Source organism: Astatotilapia calliptera, chromosome 8 (genome assembly GCF_900246225.1).
Source record: "Astatotilapia calliptera chromosome 8, fAstCal1.2, whole genome shotgun sequence".
Lineage (NCBI taxonomy): Eukaryota > Metazoa > Chordata > Actinopteri > Cichliformes > Cichlidae > Astatotilapia > Astatotilapia calliptera.
In genome coordinates this window covers 13,116,095-13,142,707 of record NC_039309.1, presented here as the reverse complement: position 1 = coordinate 13,142,707, position 26,613 = coordinate 13,116,095, and the positions used below count along the sequence as shown (strand labels likewise).

Here is a 26,613-nt window from a genome sequence, read left to right as displayed (position 1 = left end):
TGATCAGCCACTTTATTAGGTACTGCTAGCACAGGGTTGGGTCTCTTTTTACCTTCAGGACTGCTTATGCTTAATTCTTTGTGGCATAGATTCAACAAGGTGCAGGAAACATTTATCACAGAGTTTGGTCTATCAACATATTGTCACACAGTTGCTGCACATCTATGATGGGAATCTCCCATTCCACCACATCCCAAAGGTGATCTGTTTGACTGAGATCTGGTGACTGTGAAGGCCATTTGAGTACAGTGAACTCATCGTCTTGTTCAAGAAACGTTTGAGATGATTTGAGCTTTGTGACATGATGTGTTAACCATAATCCTAACCCAGATCCGTAGCTACAAGGGAGGATGGATCCACGCTTTTATGTTGTTAATGCCAAATTATGACCCCACTGTCTGAATGTCACAGCAGAAACCCGGATTGTGGGAATCATCAGACTACAATAGTTTTCCAGTCTAGCTTCTGTTGTCCAGTTCTGGTGATCCTGTGTGAATTGTAGCCTCAGTTTCTTGTTCTTAATGACAGGAGTGGCACTATGTTGCACATTCACAGACGCTCTTCTGCATACCTTGGTTGTAACAAGTGGTTATTTATAGTCTTATAGTCAGACTATTCTCTGTAAACTCCAGAAAGTCGTCAGATGTCTGACTCGCCAGCATCCCCTTTGCCCTTCAGTTGCTTCCAGTTTGCATAAATTGACTCCTCATAATCTCCAATACCTTCAAACTCAGCATCAGGAGAGTCTGGGGCCGACCGTGCAACCTCCTCTGGTCCTAGAAAGTCCTGGAAGAACCATCCAGATCGCAATTACATTACAAAGTGCTAAAACATGCAGCCACAAAACTTCTCCCTGAATGTTCAATAAACATCAGATTGATTATACTGGATTATATTGGATAATCAATGTTTATAAGGGATTTCATTCAGCATTTCAGGCAATCTAAGCTCTTATGTGGCCAAAGAATGAGCTGTTTTTGTATGAAGCTCACCTCATCAGACAGACCGAAGTATGTTTCTGCAAATGCCAACATCTTTTTTTGCATTATTGTCTGGTTGTAGTGTTTGAAAGCTTCCTGTTAAGACAAAGATTGGTGGCATGATTATTATAGAGCGATATTCAACTTTATTCTGCAACAAACTTTTCCAATTTTCATCTTACCATACTGGGGGTAAAGTGGTTGGACTGAAGCCCCCACTGTTGACTGTAGGCTTTATAATATAGCAGGTTCTGCTTCATGACTGGGTCCTCAGGCTCGAACAGGAAGTAGCTGTGCGCACAGGGCACGGCACTGCGTCCATCGTTCACTGTGCAGAGAATACACAGACCACAAACACTCAGAGATTCAACAGCAGAAAGTGTTGAGAAAGAATATTCAGAATCTGTGATGATGCTGAACTTACACTTATAATAGGCATACTGGAGGTAGTGGTAAACAGTGGGCACAAATTTCACTACAAAATAACCCCCAATATTCGGTGTCAGGTTTTCTTCGCACCTCAGTTTGCACCTTAATGTGTCAATGTAGGCATCTGTTGACAAGCAGAAAGAATTCAGATTACATGAAACTAGAAGTGTGCTGAAAAACAGAAGAAACACTGGATCCAGAATCATTTCTGATTCTAAAATCACAGCTTTTACATTTAGATTTATTTTTAAAGAAGATTTTAGTGTCGTTTAGATGCTCATTAGTGAGTATATTGATAATCTGGACATTTTAAAATATGACACACCAACCTGCTATGACTGCATAGAAGTCTCTGTCTGGTAAAAGTTGAGTGATCCCTTCACATTCGGCCTGACACAGGTCATATTCCTGGAAGTAGAGCCACAGAGCTTCCTCCAACTCTTGAACACCGCTGCTGTAGTCGCCCGAACCCACAAGTTTCACTCCTCTCAGAAATGACGTCTGGAAACAAAATTAGAAACCATTATCTGGCAAATTGTAAATAATCCAAGTAAAGAGTCTGTTCACTCTATTACTTATAAAAGAAAGGCCCAATACAGCACCTTCTACATCTCAAGCAGTTCAGTCTCATTGAAGTATTTCATTGTTTTCTGATTTGTATGTGTTAGCCCCAATAACACATGAATGCACAAGTTTGGGAAGCTTTATACAAATTTTGCACCCACTCGTCCTTGCAGCGTGTCAAGATTTCATGTTTGGGTCAGGAGTCTGTGTGAGCCAACACAAAAGCTTTGGCTTGTATTTCTGGGGTTTTTTCCAAGTGGAGTTTGGATCTGCTTTGGGGCATTGAAACTGAAAACATAATGACTTTTCCATCAGGACAGTTTTTGGACTGACTCAATCAATGTAGTAAATACAGTCAGTGTTTAGTAGAACCCATTCTTTGCTTTATCTAAACAATTTCCAAACTGTTTTTGACTTAAGCAGATGTTGCTTTGCAGACTTCATACTCCTTTTTTTTTTCTTTTTTCTTTTTTTTAAGAGATTGCAAGTGAGGCTTTTCCAGACTTTAAGAACAATGGCTGAGCGCTTCTCACCTCGTAGGGTCGTTCTTCGTGGTCAATGAGGTAGCCGCTCAGGTCATACTTGCTCTTGTATTCCTCCATCAACTGCTGCATTTGCTGGTCCTGAGGGTTCCTCTGGAGGAAGGTGTGGGCGCATGGTACCGCCCTCTGCAGGTCATTCAGCTGTGCACACAAATTAGTTTGGATGTTGTGAAATAGCGCACAGAGGTGTTTTTTGTTTTTGTTTTTTCTATCGCACAAACTAAAAATCACCGCAAAAATCGCTGCAGGAGTTAGAATTATTTATTTTTGTCCGACATTTGAAAGTCAACAGACTGGAATATTTGGAGGTATATTACACATGGCTCCGTTTAAAGTTTTCTGCTCTATTGCGCGTCCAAGTGAAATCAACCTATTATTTTTCTTTAATTTGTCATTAGTCTACACGCAGAATGTATATATTGATCCAAACCAGACGGAAGTATTTAAAAAAAAAACATAGTAGTTTAACATATTGCAAATACCTCTAGATAAATGGGTGTGGTGAATTTATTGGAGGTTGTCTGACCTGTGAGTGAGCAAAGTGCAGGTATCTGTAGGGAGATCTTCTGCTGAAATCCTCCAGGATCTCTCGGCCGGGAGGAGGCAGCTGGAACGCGGGGAAAAGCGCCCTGCACTTCTTCTGACAGGTCGCCTTCATCATAACGTTCCAGTAGACGCGGAGATCCGGGTATCCAGCAAAAGACTCGTCGTCATGCTTGCTCGAGTTACAGTGGCTCGCGCAGTGTCTCACGCTGTCCTTCAGAAGCCGGTGCAAACGTAGGCTTAATTCCAAGTACTGGATCGATTCCGTCCAGTTTCCCGCTGCGTAATAATCCAGCGCCTTCCCGTACGCAGCGGTGAGGGGCATGAGGTCCTCTCCGGAAAAATTTCGAAAATTGTAGTTTTCATATTGTGCCTTTGTCATTAAAACAAAGGTCACACAAAGCAGTGTTACCAGCGAGTCTACTTTTGCGCATAATGTCACCATGGTGAGGTCACATCGCAGTCCTCCGTCTTCTGTCTTAATGCTTTACCGTTTACTGTGTGGTGGTGGTCTGCTGAACCGCTTAGGGGTCTGTTGGAATTCATGGATTGGGCCTTTCAGCCGCGGCTGTCTCAAGTTTCTCAATGTAGGCCCACAGCTGTCCCTATAGTCGCCGCGTGCGTAAAAGGGATTTCCAGTGCGCCCTCGGCGCCTGCCATACCCAAAAGCGTTCTGCCAAAAAAACAATCCCTTCCAGCATTGGTTATGAAATGATTGTCAATACTGAAACTGTTGTGAATGACTTATTGGCCTATAATCTGTCTAACATGTCTTATACCGATATCAATTCGAGATCATTCCGATCTTTGAAACGATCTTTTTCAAGAGAGCTGGCCAAGAGGGCAGAAGAAATTGCAACAAATACAACATCACAGTTCTAGAAAATAATGTTTGCGAGCCGAAAATACTTAATTATAATGTAGGTACGGATGCGTCATAGATCCTGTTGACTACACAGAAACATCTGAAATCACTTCCATCGATTACTGTGTTGTACCAAGGTGACGTTTTCATAAGTCATTCATTTTAGTTCCATTTAATGTTTTCAAATTGAAGTAATATCACGCAATAAGCAGTACATATAATCTATAGAGAGCTCGTTTTCATTTGTACAGATAAATAAAACTTCACTACACGTGACATCTTTTTTGTTTTCAAAACATAAGAGCTATATTGTTGGTGTTTCTTTGAGATTTTTTTGACAACGTAAAGGAAGTGAGCACCAGATGAGTTGGACTGATCCAGAACTTCACGGCATTAATGAAAAGCTGAAACATTTGAGGCTTTCGGGCTACTTTACGGCTCAAAGAGGCGATTCGGTTTTCCCACAGCTGTGTGCAGCGGTGCTGAGGAGTCAAAGCACACTAGAAGAACAGGCGCCGTTAATTTCAAAATAAAAAGCAAACGTTACATTTTTTAGGTATCCAGACGCACTGACAGACTTCAAAGTGGTTATATGCTGAAAAGATGACATTTTGTGCATTAGAGATAATGTTTAAGCAAAGGCCAGAATGAGGAGATTTAGAACAATTTTCAAAGCCTGTGTTTGGTTAAATTATAAACCAATGTGAGGAAAACATTCAGTGGGAAGCGATTGGAGTGATTTGTATTTCAAAAAGCACGTGATGACCGGGGACTTGTGTACTGTTATGTTTATCATTACTGTTTTTTACTTTGTGGTTTCCCCAGTAAAACGCAGTTACCGCTATATCTTATTTTGAAGGAGTTCATGTTTTTTTTCTTTTCTTTTCTTATTGTGGTAAGTTTGACGGAGGGGCTTGCCTCTCCCAGCTCCCACATTCCTTCCACCATGGTAAGAAAAAAAGTTTGTACAGCGAGCTGGAGGTTGTCCACGTTTACAGCATTCAGACACCGCTGCCCAGCTCCACATCTGCAGCCCGGCCCCTCTGCGCTGTGAAGAGCGCACTCCAACGCAGGGCTTAAACTGATTTATGTTTTTAATTTTTTGGCGTTTTTATTTGAAATCCATTTTAAGTTATTCTGCAAACAATGTTTTCCTTTTGCATTGCCCTTTTCCTTCTCATCTCCGGCTCTTTCGTGGAGTGTAACCCCAGTCCTGTGCTTGGAGATGTAGTCGTGGACAGATACTTCATCCCCAAAGACTGCGCCAGAGAAGTGAAAAGCGGAGATTACGTCCGCTATCACTATAACGCAACATTTATCGATGGAAAAACTTTTGATTCGAGGTGAGTCGGTCCACATTACGCTATAATTTACGTTTTTACTTCATTGTCGGCTGCAGAGGCCCTAAAAAAAAATCCCCAAAATGCAAAGGCTGGCTGTAGCAGCAAAATGACATTTAGAAATGTCAAAAATACCGAGATAATGATTTACAAGTTCAAGCAAGTTTGCAGATTCCGTTAATGAGGCTCTACATGCACATTCCGCAGAGGCAGCCCTCTCTTGACCCACTTGTGACGTTCCTTTGTTTCCTTCACAGCCATCAGAAAGGAGCAGCTAAAGTCGGCCTGATCGGGGAGGGTCGGCTCATTGCGGGGATGGACAAAGGTCTGCAGGGCATGTGTGTGAATGAGCGCAGGAAAATCACCGTCCCGCCACAGCTGGCCTATGGAAACACCGGGGCAGGTGAGTGCAGAGGTCATGTGTGAACATTATTAGGCACTAATTTGCAAAGGACGTTTTTATCAATAGATTATTGATACCCATTGTAGACTTGTACAGCGCAAAAATGCCCCAACTCAACTCAACTCAATGCAACCCACAGCAGACGGGGGTAGACACATACAATAATTTGGACTGCAATATGGCTGTGGGATGATTAAAGAGTTTGCAGCTGTGAATCTAGAGAAAACAATGTACTGCATAGATGATAATGATTTGGGCTTGTTTAGTTAGATCTTTTTAAAATGTTTTTATAGCACACAAGAGAGTTTCCACTCTAACCAACAGCTCATATCCAGGATTTCAACTTGGCTCCATAGCAGCTACTTTGTGGCTCTTCTGTTTTAGAGTGTGCATAAATAGCCTATAGTTTTCCTGGCTACCCTAGGTGGGCTGTTTGCATTTCAGATGTCATGCGTATGTGATTCAAATCTACAAACAAACTTGTGTGATCACGTTTTCACAAACTGACAGTTGTCCAGCATAGAAATGCTTTCTGGTTTCTGTAGACAGGCCTGTTGCTTCTTTAGCAGGCTTACTAACTTTCCCCCCTTAAAGACACTATTTGGCAACCCATTGTACCATTATATAGTTTCTGTGTTTATTTGTTTTGTTTTTTAAGGGTGGTTGCATAGGCAGAGACCACTCTCACTAACATTTTGAACTAGGGCCAGGAGAGGGTTATTCCTAGTAGGCTTTCAAGGGGTAAAGAGTTAAGGTGGCTTCACTGTTCTGTGGTGGTTCGGCTACAAAAGGCCCTAAAAAATAATAAAATAAAATAAAAAATGCAAAGGCTTGCTGTAGCAGCAAAATGACATTTAGAAAAGTCAAAAATAACAGCTTGAGGGTCATACAACACTTGATAATAATAATATCATCATTAAGTGTTGAAATGCAAACTTAATGGCACTCAAAATGTATCTAAACAAGAGTTATTCTTCTGTATTTGTAGTCGTTAACGTACCGGAAACTAAATTACCAACATCCCATTTCAACTGTAATGTATCACTTACGGAAATGCATGTAAAATCAATGCTTGTGTGGATTTTGGAGCACAGTGTGAAAGCCTTAGTGACCATAAGTTATTTGTTTGTTTTGCTTCCACCCATATCTGTCGGCAGCTTCCACCTAACTGTCATCCAACCTTATTTTCAGGTGACGTTGTTCCTCCAGACGCCACCCTCGTGTTTGACATCCACCTGCTCGATCTGTGGAACACGGCCGACCTGGTTGTAACCACAACCATCACCACTCCGAAAGACTGCAAGCGCTCCGTGATGCGTACTGACTTTGTGCGTTACCATTTCAACGGCACTCTGCTCGTCGGCACAGTCTTTGACTCCAGGTGAATTCTGACTTTGGTGACCGTTTTCTGAAGAAGATAAGATGTTTATTGACTCTTTCTTCAAACCAGCATGAGTTGAATGGGACCAATATTTTTAGGCAATTTTATCCCTAAGTCTAAGTCATCAAATCTTTAATCCAAATCACAGCTCTAATTTGTCTGTGCTGTGTCATCCAGGTATGTTGTCTGTGTGAAGTTGTGTGTTTGACTTTGCGCTTGTATGAGCCCCACGCAGCTACACCAGGAAACAGACACACAACTCCCTAGTAGGTGAGGGTTGGATGATCAAGGGCATGGATGAGGGCCTGCTGGGCATGTGTGTGGGAGAGATCAGAAAAATCGTCATCCCGCCGTTCAAAGCCTACGGAGAAAAGGGATCAGGTGAGGAACTCCGAATTTCATAAAGAGATTGAAATGTTGATTCAAGAAGGGACCGATTGTGGCTGATCAATGTATTTGTGAAGGGAAATCATTTTTACAAACAGAATAAGTCAAATAATTGAGACGATAACATTAAAGCCGAGGTAGGCAACGTGATTTTGATGCTTAAGGATGCTGCAAAATACTCTGTGAAACCAGAAGTTAAACGTTTTTTGTGGTGTATCACAAACCTTTTTATTCTTTGCAGTTTTGAATAAATCAAAGATGAATAAAAATGAAACTCTTCTTTATATCCAACCACTTGCATGTTGCAACTAGTAGATGTGACATCCAAAATTCTCCACTTTTCTGTCTGCCAGGTAACGAGATTCCCCCTCAGGCGACTCTGGTGTTCGACGTCCTGCTGGTGGACATCCACAACCCGAAGGATAACATCACTGTTGAGAACCAGGTGGTGCCGGAGTCATGCACTCGCAGGTCCGTGGTCGGAGATTACATTCGGTACCACTATAACGGCACCTTCCTGAATGGAGTCACCTTTGATACCAGGTCAGCTCATGCTCTGCTGATTTGGCTGCAGCTTAATTTTCATTTTATATGTGAAATAATACTGCTGTCGCATCACTGCCAATACAGCTTAAGGTTTAAACATAAACTTTCATTTTTGGCCTTTTTATTGTCCCCAGCTACCAGAGGAACAGCACTTACAACACCTACATTGGGATGGGGTACGTAATAATGGGGATGGATCAGGGCCTGCTGGGACTCTGCATTGGGGAGAAGAGGAAGATCACTATTCCTCCACATCTGGCTTATGGAGAGAACGGAGCAGGTGAGTCAGTGTAAAGTTTCCAAGCGTCAGGGAAGTTCTCTCCTCCAGAAAATAAAACCAACTCAAACTGCCAGAAATCTTATTATGTCTTAAGGGTGTCAATGCAGTGCATAATAAAAATGTAAAATGGCAGTGTTAAGCTACTACATAATACCTAATAAATCCTATCCTGGCTTATGTATAGATTATAGTACGACACAAAAACTAGACACCAATAACAAATCACATCATTGGCTCATGGACGGTCATAGTTGATGTGCGTTTTTCATTAAATGAAACCTCTCTATGGTCTCACCAGGTGATGTGATCCCTCCTTCTGCTGTGCTCGTCTTTGACATCCACGTCATCGACTTCCACAACCCCAACGACACTGTGGCTGTCCAGGTCATCCACAGACCCGAAGTGTGTAACGAGACCACAGAAGTGAACGACCTCGTCCGCTACCACTACAACTGCTCCCTCATGGACGGGACGCTGCTCTTTTCCTCGTGGGTCACACAAATACGCACATCCTCATCTCTTTTAACAGCGATTCAAATTTTAGATCAGCATAAGTCATCTTTTTGTTTTGTCTCCTAACTGGCCTTGTACTCAGACACAACTATGGCAGCCTTCAGGACGTCGTCCTGGGCTCAGACAAAGTGATCGACGGGCTGGATCAGGGCCTGCAGGGCATGTGTGTGGGAGAGAGGAGGGTGATAACGGTGCCACCTCACCTTGGCCATGGGGAAAGGGGAGGTGAGATTTCTGCTGTATGACTGATGCTTGTTTATGGCCATAGCACCAGTAAAAGTTGCCATCTTACAGATGTTGACAGTTGTGTTTTTAACTTTCTGCCAGCTGCTGGTGTGCCGAGCAGCGCCGTGTTGGTCTTTGACATAGAGCTGCTGAGCTTTGAGAAGGGCGTGCCGCCTGGTTACCTGTTTGTGTGGCTGGAGGACACTCCTACAGACCTGTTTGAAGCCTTGGACATAAACAAGAATGCAGAGGTGCCACAGGAGGAGGTACGTAGACAACTGTCATTTCACATAGTAGGATTTAAAAAAAGGCAGTGAGGAAAAGCAACATCAGTAGTCCAAGTAACCGTTGGATTTTTTAAAATATGTCTACTGACATCATGTCTGAGTTCCTCCTTTATAATCACATTATTATTTAACATTAGTTTAATTCATGCTTGTCAACTCTGTTCTGTTTTTTTTAGTCTGCAGGCTCACTGAACACGATATGATTTATGAAGTATTTACTGAATTTTCTTTACGCAAACTACAGTGTTGTGAAAAAGTATTCGACCCTCTTATTGATTTCTTAGTCTTTTGCATAGTTCTCACACTAACATATTTGAGATCTATCAAACAAATTTTAGCATTAGACAAAGACGCTGCAAGTAAATAGAAAATGCCGTTTTTAAAAGTTGAACTTATTTCTTAAGGGGGAAAATGTCCACATCTACCTGATCCTAGTGAAAAAGCAATTTCCTAAACCTAATAACTTTTTTCCGCCCCCGACTGCACGGACTGGCACACCTCTGTATATGGCAAGATGCAAGCAAGCCAGTTTAGCCTGCACTTACTAGGCTGTATAAGCCTGCATTTGTTTCCCACACTATACAATTAGTTACTGTTAATGTTTTATGTATCAAAATACTGATTCTTGTACTTTGTAAGATTTTTTTTTTTCTTGTGAAATCGTGATTTTTCTTAACGATAAACGACGACTCACGGAAACGTACCCAACTTACTTTACTGCCATCTGGAGGTGAGACTAAGAACAACGCTGATTTTTTTTAAAAATTGTAATTTTAAATAATTATTATTCATGTTCGATATTGTTTTCACATAGTGAAACAAGGGTTTTTCTTTGGCGTTAGAACAGGCGAGTGAACGGTGATCACTGACTAATTTGTGACTGATGGTTCTCGATCTCTGTAACTTTAGTTTGCGGAGTTCATCAAGCTGCAGGTGGCAGAGGGCAAAGGTCGCATAAAGCCCGGGCTGACCATGGAGCAGGTCGTCACCGACATGTTCCAAAACCAGGACCGAAATAAAGACGGCGTGATCACAGCCAACGAGCTAAAACTTAAAGTGGATGAGGACAAAGAGCGGGAACAGGCAAGGCACGAGGAGTTGTGATAAGGACAAAAGTGTTTGGTTCTCTCTCAGGGATAAACCTCCAACACAGTACAAAAAAAAAACGCAACAACCAACAAACAGGCAACAAGAGACTTTTTTCCCCCACACGGAGTCATGGTTTAGTGGTTTCAAGTTTTGAAATGACAAAGCGCAGAAGATCTTTTTCACTATCATTTTTTGTGTGTGTTACAAATGTCTGTTTGATTGCTGTAAACAAACAAGCACCTTTATTTGTCCCTGAACACCACATTCATTAAAATGTTTGTAGAAAAACCATTTCCTTTTTTCTTACAATCTGTTGTTTCTTTCCTCACTGTGATCTCGCATCTCTGCTTTCTGCACCAGATAATAGATGTAACCTTAATGGGAATCTTTGAAACAGACAAGAAAACAGTAAAAACGTTGTTTGAAAAGCACCAGCATACGTGTTAAGACTAAAATGCACCGATTTAGTTTCAATTTCTTGCAAACTATTGTTAACAATTTAAAAATATATATTAATAAAGGAGTTATTAGACACCTAATAGAAAGAAATGCTACAGCAGGACTGATTCACAACATAAAACTGCATTTGTTGTTATTATTAGACTTACAGGGTCTTATTATTGCTTTATGATAGTTAATAAGCATAGAAAATCAAGAGGAAATCCTTTTTGTCTTTGGATTTAAGAAAAAGAATATACAGTACATTTAAATATAAACGCTTGCTAGTCCATGTACATCTTCTTATCTTTGAGCACGATATGTTTGAGAAAGCTCAACAAAGCTTACTGCATTTAACATACAGCAACAACCCGCTGTGAAGTACTGCCATAGCATAGCAGGATTAATGTGTCTGTGTCCACTGTCACAGACCCAAAACGTTTAAAACACAGAGGTAAAAGGCTGTTCGCTGCACTGTCATAGCGGCATGCTATGAAGAAACTCATGTGCACAGTATGTTTAGACTTGAACTTCAAGTACTCACAGCGTACACAAAGGTAACACGCAGTACACATAAAACACAGCTTCTTCCTAAAAAAACAAATAAATCACAGGGTAATTATTAGGATTGAAAAACAGGCTGCCTGGACTTATTTTGTAACTTTAGATGTAAAATTTAAAAAAAAAAAAAATTCTTATCTTTCAGGAATCATTTGAATTTTCTATATCCCAATTTTCTGTATCCCAACATGACTGAGGAATTGCGGTAATGTGAAGTGCTGTCTGTGTTCAGACCAAATATCCCAGTGTAATCTGTCTTCTCGTCTTTCTGGCACAGTCTGAATTTTGTCTCTAGCACAAATGGTTACAAAGTTAGTCATTTAAAGAACACTTGTAAAATGGGCTGGCAGGCTAATGGTTCAGACTGATTTTTCTTTTTGTTGTTGTTTTTACCCGCAGGGCAGCCTGCAAATAAAAACAGGATGTGCTGATAAAGCGGATCGTTTGGATCCTGTGGGTTATGGAGTTAGCACCTCAGTGGATTGGGATCTTGGGTGTTTGTAGGCTTGGTTCTTGAGTGGAGTGTTTAGTGGAGTGCATAGTCCTGCTCTGAGAATGCGGAGTCCTGTGTTATCAACTTCACCTGTCTGTGGTTTTAATGTTCTGGCAGCTCGGTGAGTTAAGCTGAGGTAACACGTGGCCAGTTAGATGCAACACTAGAAAACAGTTTGAATCGGAGCCCAGCCCGTGCCTGTGAAACCAGAACGGTACGTTTTTAAACATCTGCACCGCGTTACAGTGAACACGGGTCCAGAGAGTGATTTGATGTTCAAATATTCAGTCATGAGGTCAGTGAGGCTGTGAGATTGTCCAGCATGCGACAGGGTGAATGCAGTAAATGAGGTAATCCGTGCATTTTTCAGTCCGGATCCTTTTGTGCGTCTTACTTGTTGTCTCTCGACGAGGTAATGTACCTGAGGATGGCGTTTGGAACGTCCATCGTCTCGTCCTTCACCAGGACGATGTCGAAAGAGTTGATGTAAGACTCCTTCCTCTCCTCCACCTGAAACACCAAACAGACAAGTGAGCTTTTAAAACTGATCCGTGTCGAAGTAACAAATCCCAGGACAGCACTACACCGGTCTGACCTGGTCGTTGAGGAAGCCAACGGTGAGGACGTTCTGGGGCTCAGAGACCCCGTCGGCCATGGTCAGATCTCCCAGTGAGTCTCCTAGCAGCAGCACGTTGGGTCGACCCCGCAGCTCTCTGAGGCCGGCTGCATGTGACAGAGCGCCTTCTCGCTTGTTAAAGGTGTGAATCAGTTGACCTTTAAAGGCTTGCAGCACCCCCTTAATAGCAAGAAATGCTGCGTTACAATAAGGTAAGTAAGCTATCACACATCTATTCAAAAGACCAATACAACAAAGATGCATGACAGCTCATGACAACAGTTACAGAGGAAGGCTGGGAAATGAATAACTTGACCAGCAAGATAGACGACCACCTTGCAAGTGTGAATTTGGACTTTTATAAAGGTATGAAATGTGCTAAAAATGCAAAACAAGAGAATTCAAGACACTTCTTCTTCTTCACTTCCTCCCACCATCGACTCACTTCAGTTTGCTTACCGGACTAATCGTTCCACAGACGATGCCATATCTCACCTGCTCCACACACCCCTGAGTCACCTGGACACTGGCAGAGGGAATTATGTTAGGATGCTGTTCGTGGACTACAGTTCAGCATTCAACACAATAATTCCCTCTAAGCTTTTTACCAAGTTGACGGATCTAGGACTCAGCTCATCACTGTGTCAGTGGATCCTCAACTTCCTCACAGACAGACCCCAATCAGTGAGGGTAGGAAAACAAGTCTCCCCCTCCATCTCACTCAGCACTGGAGTGCCTCAGGGCTGTGTTTTAAGCCCCCTGCTGTACTCACTGTACACTTATGACTGTGTAGCCACATCCGACACCACCTCCATTGTCAAGTTTGCTGACGACACTGCTGTTGTGGGCCTGATCTCCGACAACATCGAGACGGCCTACCTGGAGGAGATTAGGAACCTGGAGACCTGGTGCCAGGAGAATAACCTCCTCCTAAACATCAGCAAGACTAAGGAGCTGATCGTGGACTTCACTACAAAGCAGGCGAGGAATTACAAACCCCTCATCATCAGTGGCACGCCAGTGGAGAGAGTGGACCGTTTCCGATACCTGGGTGTCCACATCGCTCAGGACCTGTCATGGTCCTGTCACATCAACACCCTGGTTAAGAAAGCCCGTCAGCGTCTCTTCTTCCTCAGAAGACTTAGAGACTTCCATCTGCCACTGAAGGTGCTCAAGAACTTCTACTCCTGCACCATCGAGAGCGTCCTGACGTCAAACATCTGCACCTGGTTTGGGAACAGCACCAAGCAGGACAGACGAGATCTGCAAAGAGTGGTGCGCTCGGCAGAACGCATCATTCAATCAGAGCTCCCTGACCTGCTGTCCATCTACACCAAGCGGTGCAAGTCCAAAGCTAGGAAGATTATGATGGACCTCTCCCATCCCAACAATGGACTCTTCTCACTGTTGAGGTCTGGGAAGCGCTTCCGCTCCCTTAAGGCCAAAACAGAGAGAATGAGGAGGAGCTTCTTCCCCCAGGCTATTCGGGCCCTGAACCAGGTGTAGGACTGGACTCTCCCAAACACGTCACTATAAGACTGGACTCTCACACACGTCACCACACGCACCACCACACATTTCCTATAATCCTATAATTCCTATAATTTATAATCCTTATCTTTATAATCTCTTCTGCTATTTGCACATTCTTTACTGTAAATTCCTAAGTTAATTTGTAAATTTTTGTAGTAAATTGTAAATATTGTAAAACTTTTCTTCTGTCATTTAATGGTCGGGCATTGTACAGCTACAAGCATTTCACCCCCATGTCATACTGTGTATGGTTGTGTGTGTGTGACAAATAAAATTTGAATTTGAATTTGAATTATTGTAAATTATTGTACAACTGTAGTTTGCTTAATTGCACAGCACTGGCTGGATCCAACTTCAGCAAGCATTTAGCAAAAAGCAGAGCGAAACTTGAACATGAATGTACTGACTACACGTAACAGTTGAGAAATATGACACGTTTTTCAGTAAAAAGTAAGAAACACAGAAAGGATCCTTTCTAAAAAGCTGTAACAGTTTCTTTCTTTGTAAGGAAAATTTGTACAAAAAACAAAACAAAAACTGAAAATTCCTTTCAAAAAACTACGTGGCAGGTGGTTCAACTAACCAGGTGTGTATTGTCACACCTCTCAAACGTATCCAACTGCAAACTTACTTGCCAGTAATTCCTCGTGCGATGCTGGTTCGTCTAAACTGACTGGTTTGGCTAGAAGCTTAAAGCTTTTAAACCTGGCAAAATGATTCTTTTTTTTAAGCTTGTGATCCAAGCTTTTACATCCATTGTACTGAACCAGTCAATCAAACTACATGCAGTTCAAGGTGTTTCACAGACGACTGACAAACTGATGATGAGACTTTACAAGATGTGACAGAAGTCAGCTAACGTGCAAAAATAAGCAATTATAAGAGCATAGATTTAAGAAAATATTAATAATAAATCTTATATTTCCTGCATGCCTATTAATGCATGATGATTAATGTTTATTAGAGAAGTTAAAAGGAAAACAATGTGCGTGAAAAGCTTTTGTTAAATATAAAGACAAGTTTGTTCTTCTCAGTTAGCCGCGAATCATGTTTTGTGTTTAAAAACAAAACAAAAAAACATGGACTTGTGCACTAATATGTATGTAATATATTAGTAATTATATGACGTAAAATTACAAATGTATACAGTCATGTCCATCACATGACACGTGTGTGAGGCTGAGTGTGGTTAAACTCACAGTGTGGTCAAAGTCCATGTAGTTGGAGATGATGTGGACATTTGGATGGAAGACGTGGTTCTGTCGAATCACCTCCTCCAAGACATCACCGACCCCGGCGGAGAGGATCAGCAGAGGGACCTGGTGCTCAGCCAGATGGTCAAAAAATACTTTGTACCCTTCCCTTAAGACAGAAACACACCAAACATGACTAAATTAGACCATGAAACATGAAGAAACACCACAGAGGTTAAATAGAAATGTTTCATATAATCTTTACAGTGTTAAACATTGCTTTTGAAAGTATCTGAAACCCAAACACAGCTGATGTTACTGGTTCCCACCTCATTTTTAATAAGTATTTTCGCCTCTAAATGAATGTTTTCATTGCAGAGCAGCTGTAATGTATTAGCTTTGTTGTGACAGTGTAATAAATTGATTTGTATAGACATCACCTGCCTCGAAGAATATTTTAAATGACAAAAAGCTTCATAACTGTAAACAGAGCTGTAACTGTAAACACATTCTTCTCTGTATAAATCAGTTCTGTGTAATTTGAGCTGTGCGTACCTGAGCATGGCACTGGATTCCTTCACAGCCCGGGCCAGCATGTCTTTTCTGATCTTCTGCTGAATCAGCAGCTCGTGGACTTTTGTCCACCTTTAGAGAGCAGAATAAATACAAGATATCAACCATTTAACAACATACATCAGTGTGTATATAAATTACAATTCACTGTATATTATTCAGTATGCTCTGAGGAGGCACTGGAATCAAATGAGTTAATATCTGACACATTTATTTCTTACCACTCAACCATGAGAGGAAGTTTCTCCCCAGCACTCCGGCTAGCATCGATCTCTATGGGATAATAAGTGTTTAACAGCTCCCTCATCTACACAGAACAACAACAGAACACTCATTAATATTATATCCAATCCACATGGCAACAAACATAGTTAAAGTTAACACATTAACCCATGTGTTTGTAAAGCTCTTACCTTTTTAGTGCAGTCTTCATTAATCAGCAGCCTGTTATCCAAGATGTCTAAAAAGAAGACACAAACAAAAACCACACAGGTAAAACTTGCATTATCCATCCAGTAATTTGTATATACATACTGGAATACATCATGGGAACACTTTCAGTGTCTTTGTGCTCACTGTGAGTGGTGGGAACTCTCTTGCTGTTGTGAGCGAATCTGGTCAGTGTCATGTCAAAGTCTGAGATTACCTGTGAAAACAGCAGACACATAAATGCACAGTTACAGTAGCTCCATGTGCTTTTAGGGAATCACTGTAATTCTACCTCTGTACACCATCATACAGGATTTTAAAATCAAACAATTAAGATGTGATTGAAGTGCAGACCTTCAGCTTTTAGGTATTACATTAAGTGTTTAGGATTTACAGCCATTCTTAGACATAATTCCCCATTTTCAGTAATTGGACAATTGGCAGGTAAGCAGCTTCATGGTCAGGTGAGACCTGTTCCCTTATTATTAAAGGATCTCAAGTTGATTCCAAGTGTTGAACCAAAATAAACCTATGAGTGGAATCGCAAAAACTTTAGAGGTCTACAATCTGGTACGTTCACTTTTTAAGAAAAACTTCATAACATCTCACTAAGTCAAGAACACCTACAGCATAGTGCAAAAGTCTATGATTTTAGCAGTGAAGGCTTTTCGATCCTGTAAGACTCTTGTAGTGAGTTTGCAATCTTCACATAAGAAATCAAAACTCTTCAAATGAGCATTTACAAACGAGTGTTTGTGTGTATAACCTGCACTCAGCGCACTTACCTGCAGGTTTCCTGCACCTGCTCGCTGCATGCAGTGGATCGTTTCCTCCACTCTGCTGCGTTCCCTCATCAGCACCGAGCACTTGGCCAGCTCCGGGATCTGAACAGAAAAGATTCTGGACTTACAATTTACACTCACTATAAATTAAGCTTCTTTTATTTTGCAATGCGGACCCATTTCTACACTGAGGCATTACTCTTTAGTTCAGTGAAAAGCCAACACCCACACACAGGAGGTTATTTATGATAAAAAACAAACAAAAGAAAGAAAACTATTTATTTTGCTCCGTATAATTTCAGCCATCACATGGTAATTTTCAGAGGAGCTTCCTCACCTCAGTTTTCGTCAGCTGGTGCCAAATTGCCAGAACGGTCCGCACTGGCGTATAGATCCAGGGAACGTGATATATCTGCAAGCAGAGCCATAAGAGGTTACTTTTACCTAAAACACCTAGTGAGTTACTTTGTTTATGGTTTTGGATAAGATAAAGTGTTTAATTTCTGGAGAAGTCAATCAGTTTATAGTGTACCCAGCGTAGTGGTAAGACTATACGTCTTTGGAGTGGGAGTTGCAAGTTTGATTCCTGCCTGGGGATGTCTGCATCCAGTAAGACACCACAGACATGAGTGAGAGAGATAAATATGAAAGATATTGAAGAGGTAAAACACACATGCTATGGCAAGGGGGAGCCAGGATGACAGATATCATCACCCACTGATGAGAGAAAACTCTACAATTTTCAAAAGTTTTTTTTTAGGCCCAACTTCATAGATAGTATATAAGATACAACAACTTCAAGCCAATAGGATCGCTTCACTCCACCAGGATATACAAAGTGTTGTTCGGAGAGGTGTAGTAGTATGATAACGAAGAGTTACAAGTATCTGGGGATCCCACAGACGAAAGCTGCAACCACTAAGTACCTGCAGAGGGTCATCAGGTATGCTGCTAGGATAATAAGCTGGCCAAAGGAGGAGAGTAGAAGCCAGTGAAATCATGACCCAGAAGGTCCTGACCATCCATGCATGGTATCACCCCAAGTTGAGCACAGTGGACGGTGTATATATCTCAGACAATTAAGAGTAATGAAACAGGTCATTTGTTCCATGGGAGTAGCCTTGCAAGGTTAAGTTGTTTTGACCACATGGTACCCCTTTCGATATTTTATACTTGATGTGAATTAAGCATGCCCTCAGATTTAAACAAACAAACAAACAAACAAACAAACAAACAAACAAACAAATATGCTGAAAGTCAGTCCAAGGCAAAGTGTTTGATATGTGAAGCGAAAATTTCACAGCAGTTTAAACTTTGGACCATACTACCTTTAGACAAAACCGAGATGATGGAGGAGGAAATGTGAGGTGGAAACACCCCTTTGTTCTTAGTCATGCTTCCCACCATCATAGCGCTATTTACTAAACATTGTATTGGAAAGTTGTCATTCGGGCTTATTCATAACAAGCGAACAGTGGCTGCAAGCTGATTTAACCGAGCAGCCCTCAGTTTTAGTAGTCGATAAAACTCCTGTTTTCCTTTCAAGCAGCTCATACACCTTATGTACCTATTTTCTTTCAAAATAAAAGCATAAATTGGGCCTAAATATTGGTTTCCAAACTGCACTTCAGACTGTGGTTACAGCTCATAACCAGCCTGCTGACAATGCCGTACAAATATGAGCTGCATCTGAATGAATAGACTTCTTTTATGCTGCCAGCAAAAACAGGTTATCATAACACAACCGGTTAAACTTTAACAGCCGATTCAGCGACTACCGACGCGATTACGTAACCGCTGACAGTTACAACTTACCATCTTCTCACGGAGAGCTCAGGCGTCAGCGACGTTTTATCGACTATTCAGAGGGACCGTTAAGAGCACATTGTGTTAAAAACGTCTGAATATCTATGTGAAAATATTTCAAAATCAAATTATATGCAGTTTATACTCCGCTGCTGCTTTCAATTGTTTACATTTCTGCTTGTCACAGACATAGAGCTCCCCCGCGTCTACGCCACACTAACCATGGTTCCGACATGCATTTGTTCCTACTTGATGGTGAGGATATACTGAGGGAGCTGTCACAGTACTAGAATTTCACTAGACGAATATCGAGGCCAAGTTATTAATGGTAGAGATACTGTGACGATAGAAGAAAAAATCTTTATATTTTGCTAGGAAAATGGGAAACATATTAGCGATTTATTTATTGAACCATCTGCTGTCTTAGTCAAGCTTTTCTGTAATTTCTTTAAGCAGACATCTGTTGTTTGCCAAGTTATCTGCTATGTGCAGACACATAATTTTTCATCCACTGACTTAGGAACGTTTTTCATAGATCACAGATTCATAGATCATAAATACCATTCCTCTGGAAATGGTCAGGTTCGAGAGCTGGACGGAAGAAGAGTAAAAAAATAAATATAAATTAAAAAAATCAGCCAGCGGCCAGAGAAAATTTCTTCTGAAGGACCTGAGAAGCAAAATATAAAGAAATGAGGGGTGCCTCAAGACTTTTGCTTTACATTTTAAAAAGGTGCAAAATTCTACAATCAAAGTACTTTGATCGCAGGGACTGGATATTAAGAGTTCCTGAAGTGTAAATATAGTTCACTTATAAGAAAAAAAGACTTGAAAGTACATGACAAGTATTTGAGCACTCTTCCATATTTAGAACATTTGGAGATCTTCAGAATAAAAGTGTGCTGTTTTTAGACATTTTACACAAGAGTACACGACAGCTAAATGTGTCACATGTCACACAGGGCGATCGTGGCTCAAGAGTTGGCAGTTTGTCTTGTAATCGGAAGGTTGCCGGTTTGAGCCCCAGCTTGGACAGTCTCGGTCGTTGTGTCCTTGGGCAAGACACTTCACCCACCGCCTACTGGTGATGGCCAGAGGGGCCGGTGGTGCGATATAGCAGCCTCGCTTCTGTCAGTCTGCCCCAGGGCAGCTGTGGCTACAACTGTAGCTTGCCTCCACCAGTGTGTGACTGTGAGAGTGAATGAATAATGGAATTGTGCAGCACTTTGAGGTTCTCGAAAAGCGCTATATAAATGCAATCCATTATTATTACATTTGATCTAAAATTGACCAAACTGGTACAAAAATCTAAACACAGCTTCAAAAATACTGAATGAGTTTCTCTTTATTCACTACACCCAGCATGGTATGTTTGAGGGGGTCACTAAACTCAAAGGAACGCTCTTCAGAAGTAAAGCTAACATTCAAGGTCCTTTAATGCAGTAAGAACAATAAATCAATGGTGTCACTAAGGAACAGGTCTTATTTTTATTGGCACAGTGGGGAAATGATAACCATTCACAAAAATAACACATCGTCTTGCTGGTTTAGTGTATTAAGCACATTTAAAAATCTTTCCACAGTGCAATGTTCATATGTGCTTTCATTCACCGAGACAAAAACACTAAACAGATTCTGCCAGAAGCGTAAATGCAGAGCAAACACCAAACAAATCCATTAAAACCCACAAACCAAACATTTTCACAAAGTTACTGCTGTCAGTGGCTGGATCTGTTAGCGGTTGTCCTTGCGATGTGAAATGGGAAAGCGTCGTATTTAAACACAAAATCCGATACTTGGATTATCATTGTGGTATTTAGTCCATCTTTCCAGAAATCGTATATATGAAATAGAGTTTTGTTTTTTTGACCAGCTTAAAATAAATCACACACACACATCCAAAGTCAAGCTGTCGCACAGCGTGTGCTTTTTGTCAACATTCAGTCCTTGCTACGAAATTGTGATTGTCTGTTTAGGCACAGAGTATACGATCATCACTATTCCAATGCATACTGTGCAAAAAAACCCCTCAATGACAACAACGGAAAGGAAAGCAAACAGTTAAAGCAGCTGATACTTCTTTTCTAAGTTAGCTATTGAATTAGTTTTTGTAATTCATGATTTCCTTCTAACATACATCACAATAAATAGACATCGTTTACTTTGCCAAGTATGCTTCCTGACACAAAGTTTTCTCATGACAGTTTTGTTGTTTTTGTTTTGCACACACAGGAAACATTGACATCCTTTATCTAAGATGCTAACAAAGGCCGCGGTTTAAAAAGCTGAGCTGTGATTTGTTTCGCAAACAAAACCAACAGCAGTCTTATTTGCTGGCACGATAGAAAGTAAGGCATGAGGCCAAAAATGATTAGACTCATTGCTTCCTTCACTGCAAACCCGCTTCAAGAAAAAATGGCGCAAACATTTCACCTCAATTAAGGTAAAATAAAAGAAAATAACTGAAACAAAGTCTTGAGATGACAGCAAGGCATTTATCAGCAGATGAAGTGCTAATGACTTAAAGCAGAATATCTGATTCTTAACATTCAATCTGAGACTGCATTTGCCTCCGCAGGCTGAGGGTGCGCCGATGGAGCTGCTGCATCTGTTGCATGCGGTCTCGCTGGCGAGCCAGGTTGTGGGGGACGGGGTAACGCTGGGAGCCATAGAGGTACTGGTACGGGATGCGAACGTGGCAGGCCGCCGCACGGCAGCGTGGCTGGGGCAAGGGCGGCAGCAGCATCCAGCGCTTCCTCTTGGCGCAGTAGCGGTAGGCCTCCTTGCGGTACTGCTTTTCTACGTGGTTGCTGTTCCTCCACCCGCCAATGATGAAGATGTCTTCACCCAGGTAGCAAATGGCTGCGCCCTCCAGGCTGAGGACCTCTGACGGGAGGCTGTCGAGGATGTCCTCTGAGATGTTTCTGCTTATTTTCTGCTGGGCGGCCTCATGTGTTACCGTGTAGTTCTTGGGGCAACAGGAAGCTGTGTGATAGAAGTTGCTGGATGCAACAGCCATTTGAAAACTACAATAGGTATCAATAAGCGGTAACGAGTCCACTTCCTGCCACTTGCGGCTTTCTGTATCGTAGCAGGTGGTCACCGTGCTCAGCCCATCATCGCTGTCTATATCTACGGGGGTCCTGGCCATTACGTACACATAGCGATCCTCCACGCTCACTGTTTTTACATCTCGCAGGATCTTTGGCGCTGGCTCCAGATTGAGCCACATGTCCTGCTCAGGTTCATAAATGGAGACATCCTTGAAACCTGGACTGAAGTTGCCATGGCCGCCGATGATGTAGAGTGTGTCTTTGATGCACGTGAGGCCAAACGAATGCTTGCGTGTGGTCAGGCTGCTGACCGACTCCCAGCAGTTAAGGTTAGGATTGTAGCGCTCCACCATCTTGGCGAAGCTGGGCTCCATTGAGCCCGCCACATAAAGGTGATTCTCGGTGACAGCAATAGCATGTCCATCGAGGTGGTTGTGGATGTGTGGCAAACTGACCCAGCGATCCTCAGCAACAAAGTAGCCCACACATTCGCTCAAATAATCTCCTCCTTCCGAAACACCACCCACTACCATGATCACATCCATGTTCTGACCATATCGAGGCTGGATCGTCGCCTCGTAGGAGTCACCGAGATCTGAATCAGCCTTCTTGGGGCTCTCATAACGAACAGCGTGGACCTCGAGCGCACTGGACACCAGCTCCAGACAAGCCACGCTGTTTGCCACTAAGGGCTCCTTCCTCACGACACGCGTCAGGTAAGTAGGAGCGATCTGTGGCAGCCTTAAAAGTTTGAACAGGTCCTCAAAATGCTTCTCTCGCTCCTCTGGGTTGTGGTGGACCCATTTCACGATTGCCTCAAACAACTCCTGCTCAGACTCCACGGTGATTTCTGCATCACACAGCCAGTCCCGCACCAAGTGAAAGGGCAGTGTGAAGAATTCCTCGTTGTGAATGACTTTGTGAAAGTTTCTCCTGATCGTCTCGGCGGCTCTCTGAGCGAGCTGGTTCAGCGTGTACATGTGTGCAAGGCTGTGCACGGCTACGCAGTTGGACATGCTCAACTTCCTCATCAGGAACTCTCCGCAGAAGGTCTTCAGCTGCCCCAGCAGAAACCTGACAGAGTGAGATATCAAAGTTACAGCATACGAAAAATGTTATATTTCCTTGCCACATTAACTTATTATTAATCTCTGGCTCTCTTCCACAATGTGTCTTTTATCCCGTCTTCCTCCCACCACCTCCCAACCGGTCGTGGCAGATAGCTGCCCGTTCCCGTTCTTCCTGCTATAAAAGGGAATTTTTCTTTCCCACTGTCACCAAGTGCTTACTTAAAGAGGATCCTTTGATTGTTGTGGTTTTCTCTGTATTATTTTAGGCTCTTTACTTTACAATACAAAGTGCCTCGAGGCGATTGTTGTTATGATTTGGTGTATAAATAAAAGTGAATTGAATTTCATTGACGGTGGGAGGAAGCCGGAGTACCCGGAGGGAACCCACGCAGACACGGGGAGAACATGCAAACTCCACACAGAAAGACCCCGGCCTGATGGTGGAATTGAACTCAGGACCTTCTTGCTGTGCGGCAACAGTGCTAACCACCGTGCCACCGTGCTGCATGTCCAAAGACATGCAGTTTGTGGGGATAGGTTAATTGGATAATCCAAATTGCCACTAGGTGTGACTGTGAGTATGAATGGTTGTCTGTCCTTGTGTGTCAGCCCTGCGACAGACTGGCGACCTGTCCATGGTGTACCCCGCCTCTCGCCCTATGACAGCTGGGATTGGCTCCAGCACCCCCCGCGACCCTAAAAAGGATAAGCGGTAGCGAATGGATGGATGAATTTCATTGAATTAATTAAAAAATACTGACTCTCTATGTAAAGCATTTTATGACAGTATAAAAATTTGCACAGGCAATAAAATCTGCGGGTTGAACGAGAATAACTCTTAAGTGTCAGGATGGCTGAGTGGTCTAAGGCGCTACGTTCAGGTCGCAGTCTCCTCTGGAGGCGTGGGTTCAAATCCCACTCCTGACAAGCAAGTGTAACAATCAAAGATAATAGTTTAAGTCCTGACTTGTGATGGAAGCACTTTGAATAGAAAGGTGTGGTCTAATTACTCAGCACTATTGGATCAAACCACACCTGCAACTTTAAACTCAAGCTTCATGCCTGTGGAGTTCTGTGAATGTATCTTAAATTATTTTTTGTTAGATAGCAATATGACAACCTGTTCAAACAGCCTCGCTGAGACAGACTCCCAGGATAAAATCAATACCACGATACACTGTTCTATTCAGCTGTCTGGTAAGCTATAACACAGCGCCAAGGAGCCACCATAAACCACATCAGGACCTTGAAACTGAAGCAGATAACAAAATTAAGCCAATAGTTCTTTTACAATGATGATTTTTGTAATCTGAAGGTTAAAAATTGTTACATTTACATTTTTTGTGGATATAATAGCTCTAATGAAGAGTAAATAATAATAGCAAAGATGTAACCACGCAAGCTGCCACACCCTTACAAGTCCATCGACATAGGAGTTGTCAACCATGCAACTTCTAAACACTTAACCCTGATAATAACAGTAATAATATGTCCACCACACCCGAAGGCCAAAAAACAGTGCAAGAGATGCTTGTGTGGACCACATCTACTATAAAGAGATAAGCTGGTTTCTTGCTTTTCCTCTTAATGAAACAGAATTTAATTTGTCATCTATTACTGAGCAAAATGCCAAAACTCACATCCAGCTTCACGAGAATGATTGTTACTAATTTTCTTGACCCTCTATTATAACAAACTGCTGTATATATCCGCTTATTGGTTGTACAAAACAAATTTAAATATATCAGTTTGATCCTTGTTTTGTTTTTTGTTTTATTTTTTAGGGAAAATTTCAAATCAATCAATCCATCCATCCATTAATCTATTTTCTTCCGCTTTTCTAATTCAGGGTCGCAGTTTGTGGAGCCTATTAGATACTCCTCTGTTGATGAGAACTGGGTCGTTGTTTGCCCCCTCACTGGACGTCAGTTTTTAATATGACCCTGCTAACTAATTCTTGTAATGACAGCATACAAAGTCACGCCACCTGGTGTGACTTACATACTTCCGCATATAAGCAAAGTGAAATCCACAATCTGATTCACCTGCGGAATAATTTAAAAATAAATGAATAAATCACCTGTCTGCAAGTTCCAACACTTCATGCACATTGGCAGTGGTCACCCTGACTTCTCCCGTGTACATGAACTGTACGACACTTTCCACAGTGTCTGTGTCGGGTCTCGTGCCCGAGCTCCACTCCTTTAGCTCCACTCGCCCGGATCGGGACTCTGAAAACTGTCCGGACAGCAGCAGCATGAAGTACTGCGACGCCGCGGATAAAACCGAGCGGTGCGCGGATACCGTCTGGACCCCGGGCACGGCTCCCGAGCTGAACACCAGAGTCACGTCGCAGAACAGCCCGGCTTTCCTCTGCTCGTTCTGCCGCCGGGAGAGCTCCGAGCAGTAGGCCGAACAGGTGAACTCCTCGGCCTCCTCAGGTTCGCCGTCACCTGTTAGCGCTCCTTGCACCGCCCCGCCGCTGGTGCTGTTGCTGCGGCCACGCTCCTCCGTATCCTCCGCTGCTGCTGCCATACCGCACGGGGTGATACTCAGAGGCAAATGACAGCTCCGAACTATCTTCGGGAATAACTCACAGGTGTACCCAACACATGTAAACAAGCATTCGGAGACTGACATGCATGCGCTGCGTTCAGAGGCTTGGTGAGAAAACAGGAGCGCTCACTTCCGTCTTCAGGAATATTCCAAAGGTGCGGTGATTTTTAGCTGGCTGTCAGGGAGAGGTCCTCAGATTCAAGCTAACACATCCACATCTCTGACGCAAACCGTGCAATGTGTGACGTATTTAATTGATGTGGCGTTATAACGTATTGAAGGGTCTTTATTTCTTTTTATTTTTTCAAGATAAGTTTACCTTTGTTTAAGGCTGTTGCGCGCATGCGTGTTGCCCGTTATCCGTCTGCCGGTGATGTGCACTTTGGCATCTTGTGATGAGGTAACATCAGGGTCATAACTGTATAACGCTTTAAACTGGTAATAAGAATTCATGCCTGAGTTAGGCTATACATGGATGATAAAATAATAAAACTGTGTTTCAGCTTGAGTAACAACAAAACCAGGTTTTTATAGTTAACGAGATGGTGGAAAAAACATTTTGGTTAACTAAAACTAGTCTTTGGGGTTGGGGATAACTGAATCGTTTCAGTGAACCTGGAATAAATAAAGTCAAATAAAAATACAGAGGAAATTTCCTCAGTTTAAGTATCTGTTTCTAAATTGTAGCACAACCTGCCTGATGGAAGTGTTTGAGATTTTGCAAAATCTTGCCTCTGACATATGCTCTCCATACACTAATAATTAAAAGGTCTAAAACTAACACTGAAGCAAATAAAACTAAACATTTTCAAACAACGAAAACTAATCTAAAATACGAAAATACACTCTGGAAACTAACTGACGCTAAACTGAAATGAAATCTAAAGAGTCCAAATGAAAAAACAAACAAACAAACCTACAGTCACTGCAGAAAAAACAAGTGTCTGTGCACCCAAAAGTAAAATTGTGTCTTTTTTTCATTTAGTTGACCCAAGTCAGACAAACATATCTAATTAAACAAAGTGAATTCTGTATGTGCCCCTCCCTTAAAAATAAAAGCCCACACAGTCTGCTTACTGAGAAGGTGTTATCGCCTCAAGGAAAAACTAACTGGTGCAAATTATTCCTGGGTCTTA

At 42.2% G+C, this 26,613-nt stretch overlaps 5 protein-coding genes and 1 non-coding gene across 7 annotated transcripts in view; 3 read left to right on the top strand and 3 right to left on the bottom strand.

The window, feature by feature from the left end:
- The window catches only part of adam11 (ADAM metallopeptidase domain 11), a 34,650-nt gene extending 29,454 nt beyond the window's left edge, over positions 1 to 5,196 (top strand). Inside the window, exon 25 of the mRNA XM_026178683.1 lies at positions 5,135 to 5,196. Coding sequence (XP_026034468.1) covers positions 5,135 to 5,154 — 20 coding nt within the window. The 3' untranslated portion in view covers positions 5,155 to 5,196. The remainder of the gene's footprint in view (positions 1 to 5,134) is intronic.
- On the bottom strand, positions 275 to 4,824 carry LOC113028429 (cartilage-associated protein-like). Its single transcript, XM_026178685.1, has 7 exons — positions 3,042 to 4,824; positions 2,507 to 2,656; positions 1,739 to 1,910; positions 1,405 to 1,533; positions 1,163 to 1,308; positions 993 to 1,076; positions 275 to 786 (listed from the first exon to the last, which is right to left on the bottom strand). The coding sequence occupies exons 1-7, from the start codon at positions 3,501 to 3,503 to the stop codon at positions 640 to 642; spliced, it is 1,290 nt and encodes a 429-aa protein (XP_026034470.1). The 5' UTR covers positions 3,504 to 4,824; the 3' UTR covers positions 275 to 639.
- Positions 4,931 to 10,665, top strand: fkbp10b (FKBP prolyl isomerase 10b). The gene is made up of 10 exons (XM_026178684.1): positions 4,931 to 5,266; positions 5,521 to 5,666; positions 6,858 to 7,047; positions 7,283 to 7,428; positions 7,788 to 7,977; positions 8,115 to 8,260; positions 8,559 to 8,748; positions 8,856 to 8,998; positions 9,101 to 9,264; positions 10,195 to 10,665. The coding sequence occupies exons 1-10, from the start codon at positions 5,070 to 5,072 to the stop codon at positions 10,387 to 10,389; spliced, it is 1,707 nt and encodes a 568-aa protein (XP_026034469.1). The 5' UTR covers positions 4,931 to 5,069; the 3' UTR covers positions 10,390 to 10,665.
- Positions 10,482 to 19,010, bottom strand: LOC113028430 (7-methylguanosine phosphate-specific 5'-nucleotidase-like). Of its 2 annotated transcripts, XR_003273234.1 has the most exons (11): positions 18,808 to 19,010; positions 17,330 to 17,404; positions 16,996 to 17,094; positions 16,358 to 16,427; positions 16,195 to 16,241; positions 16,003 to 16,088; positions 15,764 to 15,853; positions 15,215 to 15,377; positions 12,462 to 12,662; positions 11,357 to 12,376; positions 10,482 to 10,760 (listed from the first exon to the last, which is right to left on the bottom strand). XR_003273234.1 is itself a non-coding variant. In XM_026178686.1 (10 exons), exons 1-10 carry the CDS (start codon positions 18,808 to 18,810, stop codon positions 12,257 to 12,259), a joined length of 954 nt encoding a protein of 317 aa, XP_026034471.1. In that variant the 5' UTR covers positions 18,811 to 19,010; the 3' UTR covers positions 10,482 to 12,256. The 2 variants fall into 2 exon arrangements, 1 of the variants encoding a protein (XP_026034471.1); XM_026178686.1 differs by having other exon boundaries at positions 10,482 to 12,376.
- Positions 19,011 to 20,158: 1,148 nt separating this feature from the next.
- klhl11 (kelch-like family member 11) lies at positions 20,159 to 25,802 on the bottom strand. Its single transcript, XM_026178677.1, has 2 exons — positions 25,002 to 25,802; positions 20,159 to 22,925 (listed from the first exon to the last, which is right to left on the bottom strand). Exons 1-2 carry the CDS (start codon positions 25,559 to 25,561, stop codon positions 21,341 to 21,343), a joined length of 2,145 nt encoding a protein of 714 aa, XP_026034462.1. The 5' UTR covers positions 25,562 to 25,802; the 3' UTR covers positions 20,159 to 21,340.
- On the top strand, positions 23,766 to 23,848 carry trnal-cag (transfer RNA leucine (anticodon CAG)). The gene has a single exon. It is a non-coding gene; the product is annotated as a tRNA-Leu (tRNA).
- Positions 25,803 to 26,613: the final 811 nt, after the last annotated feature.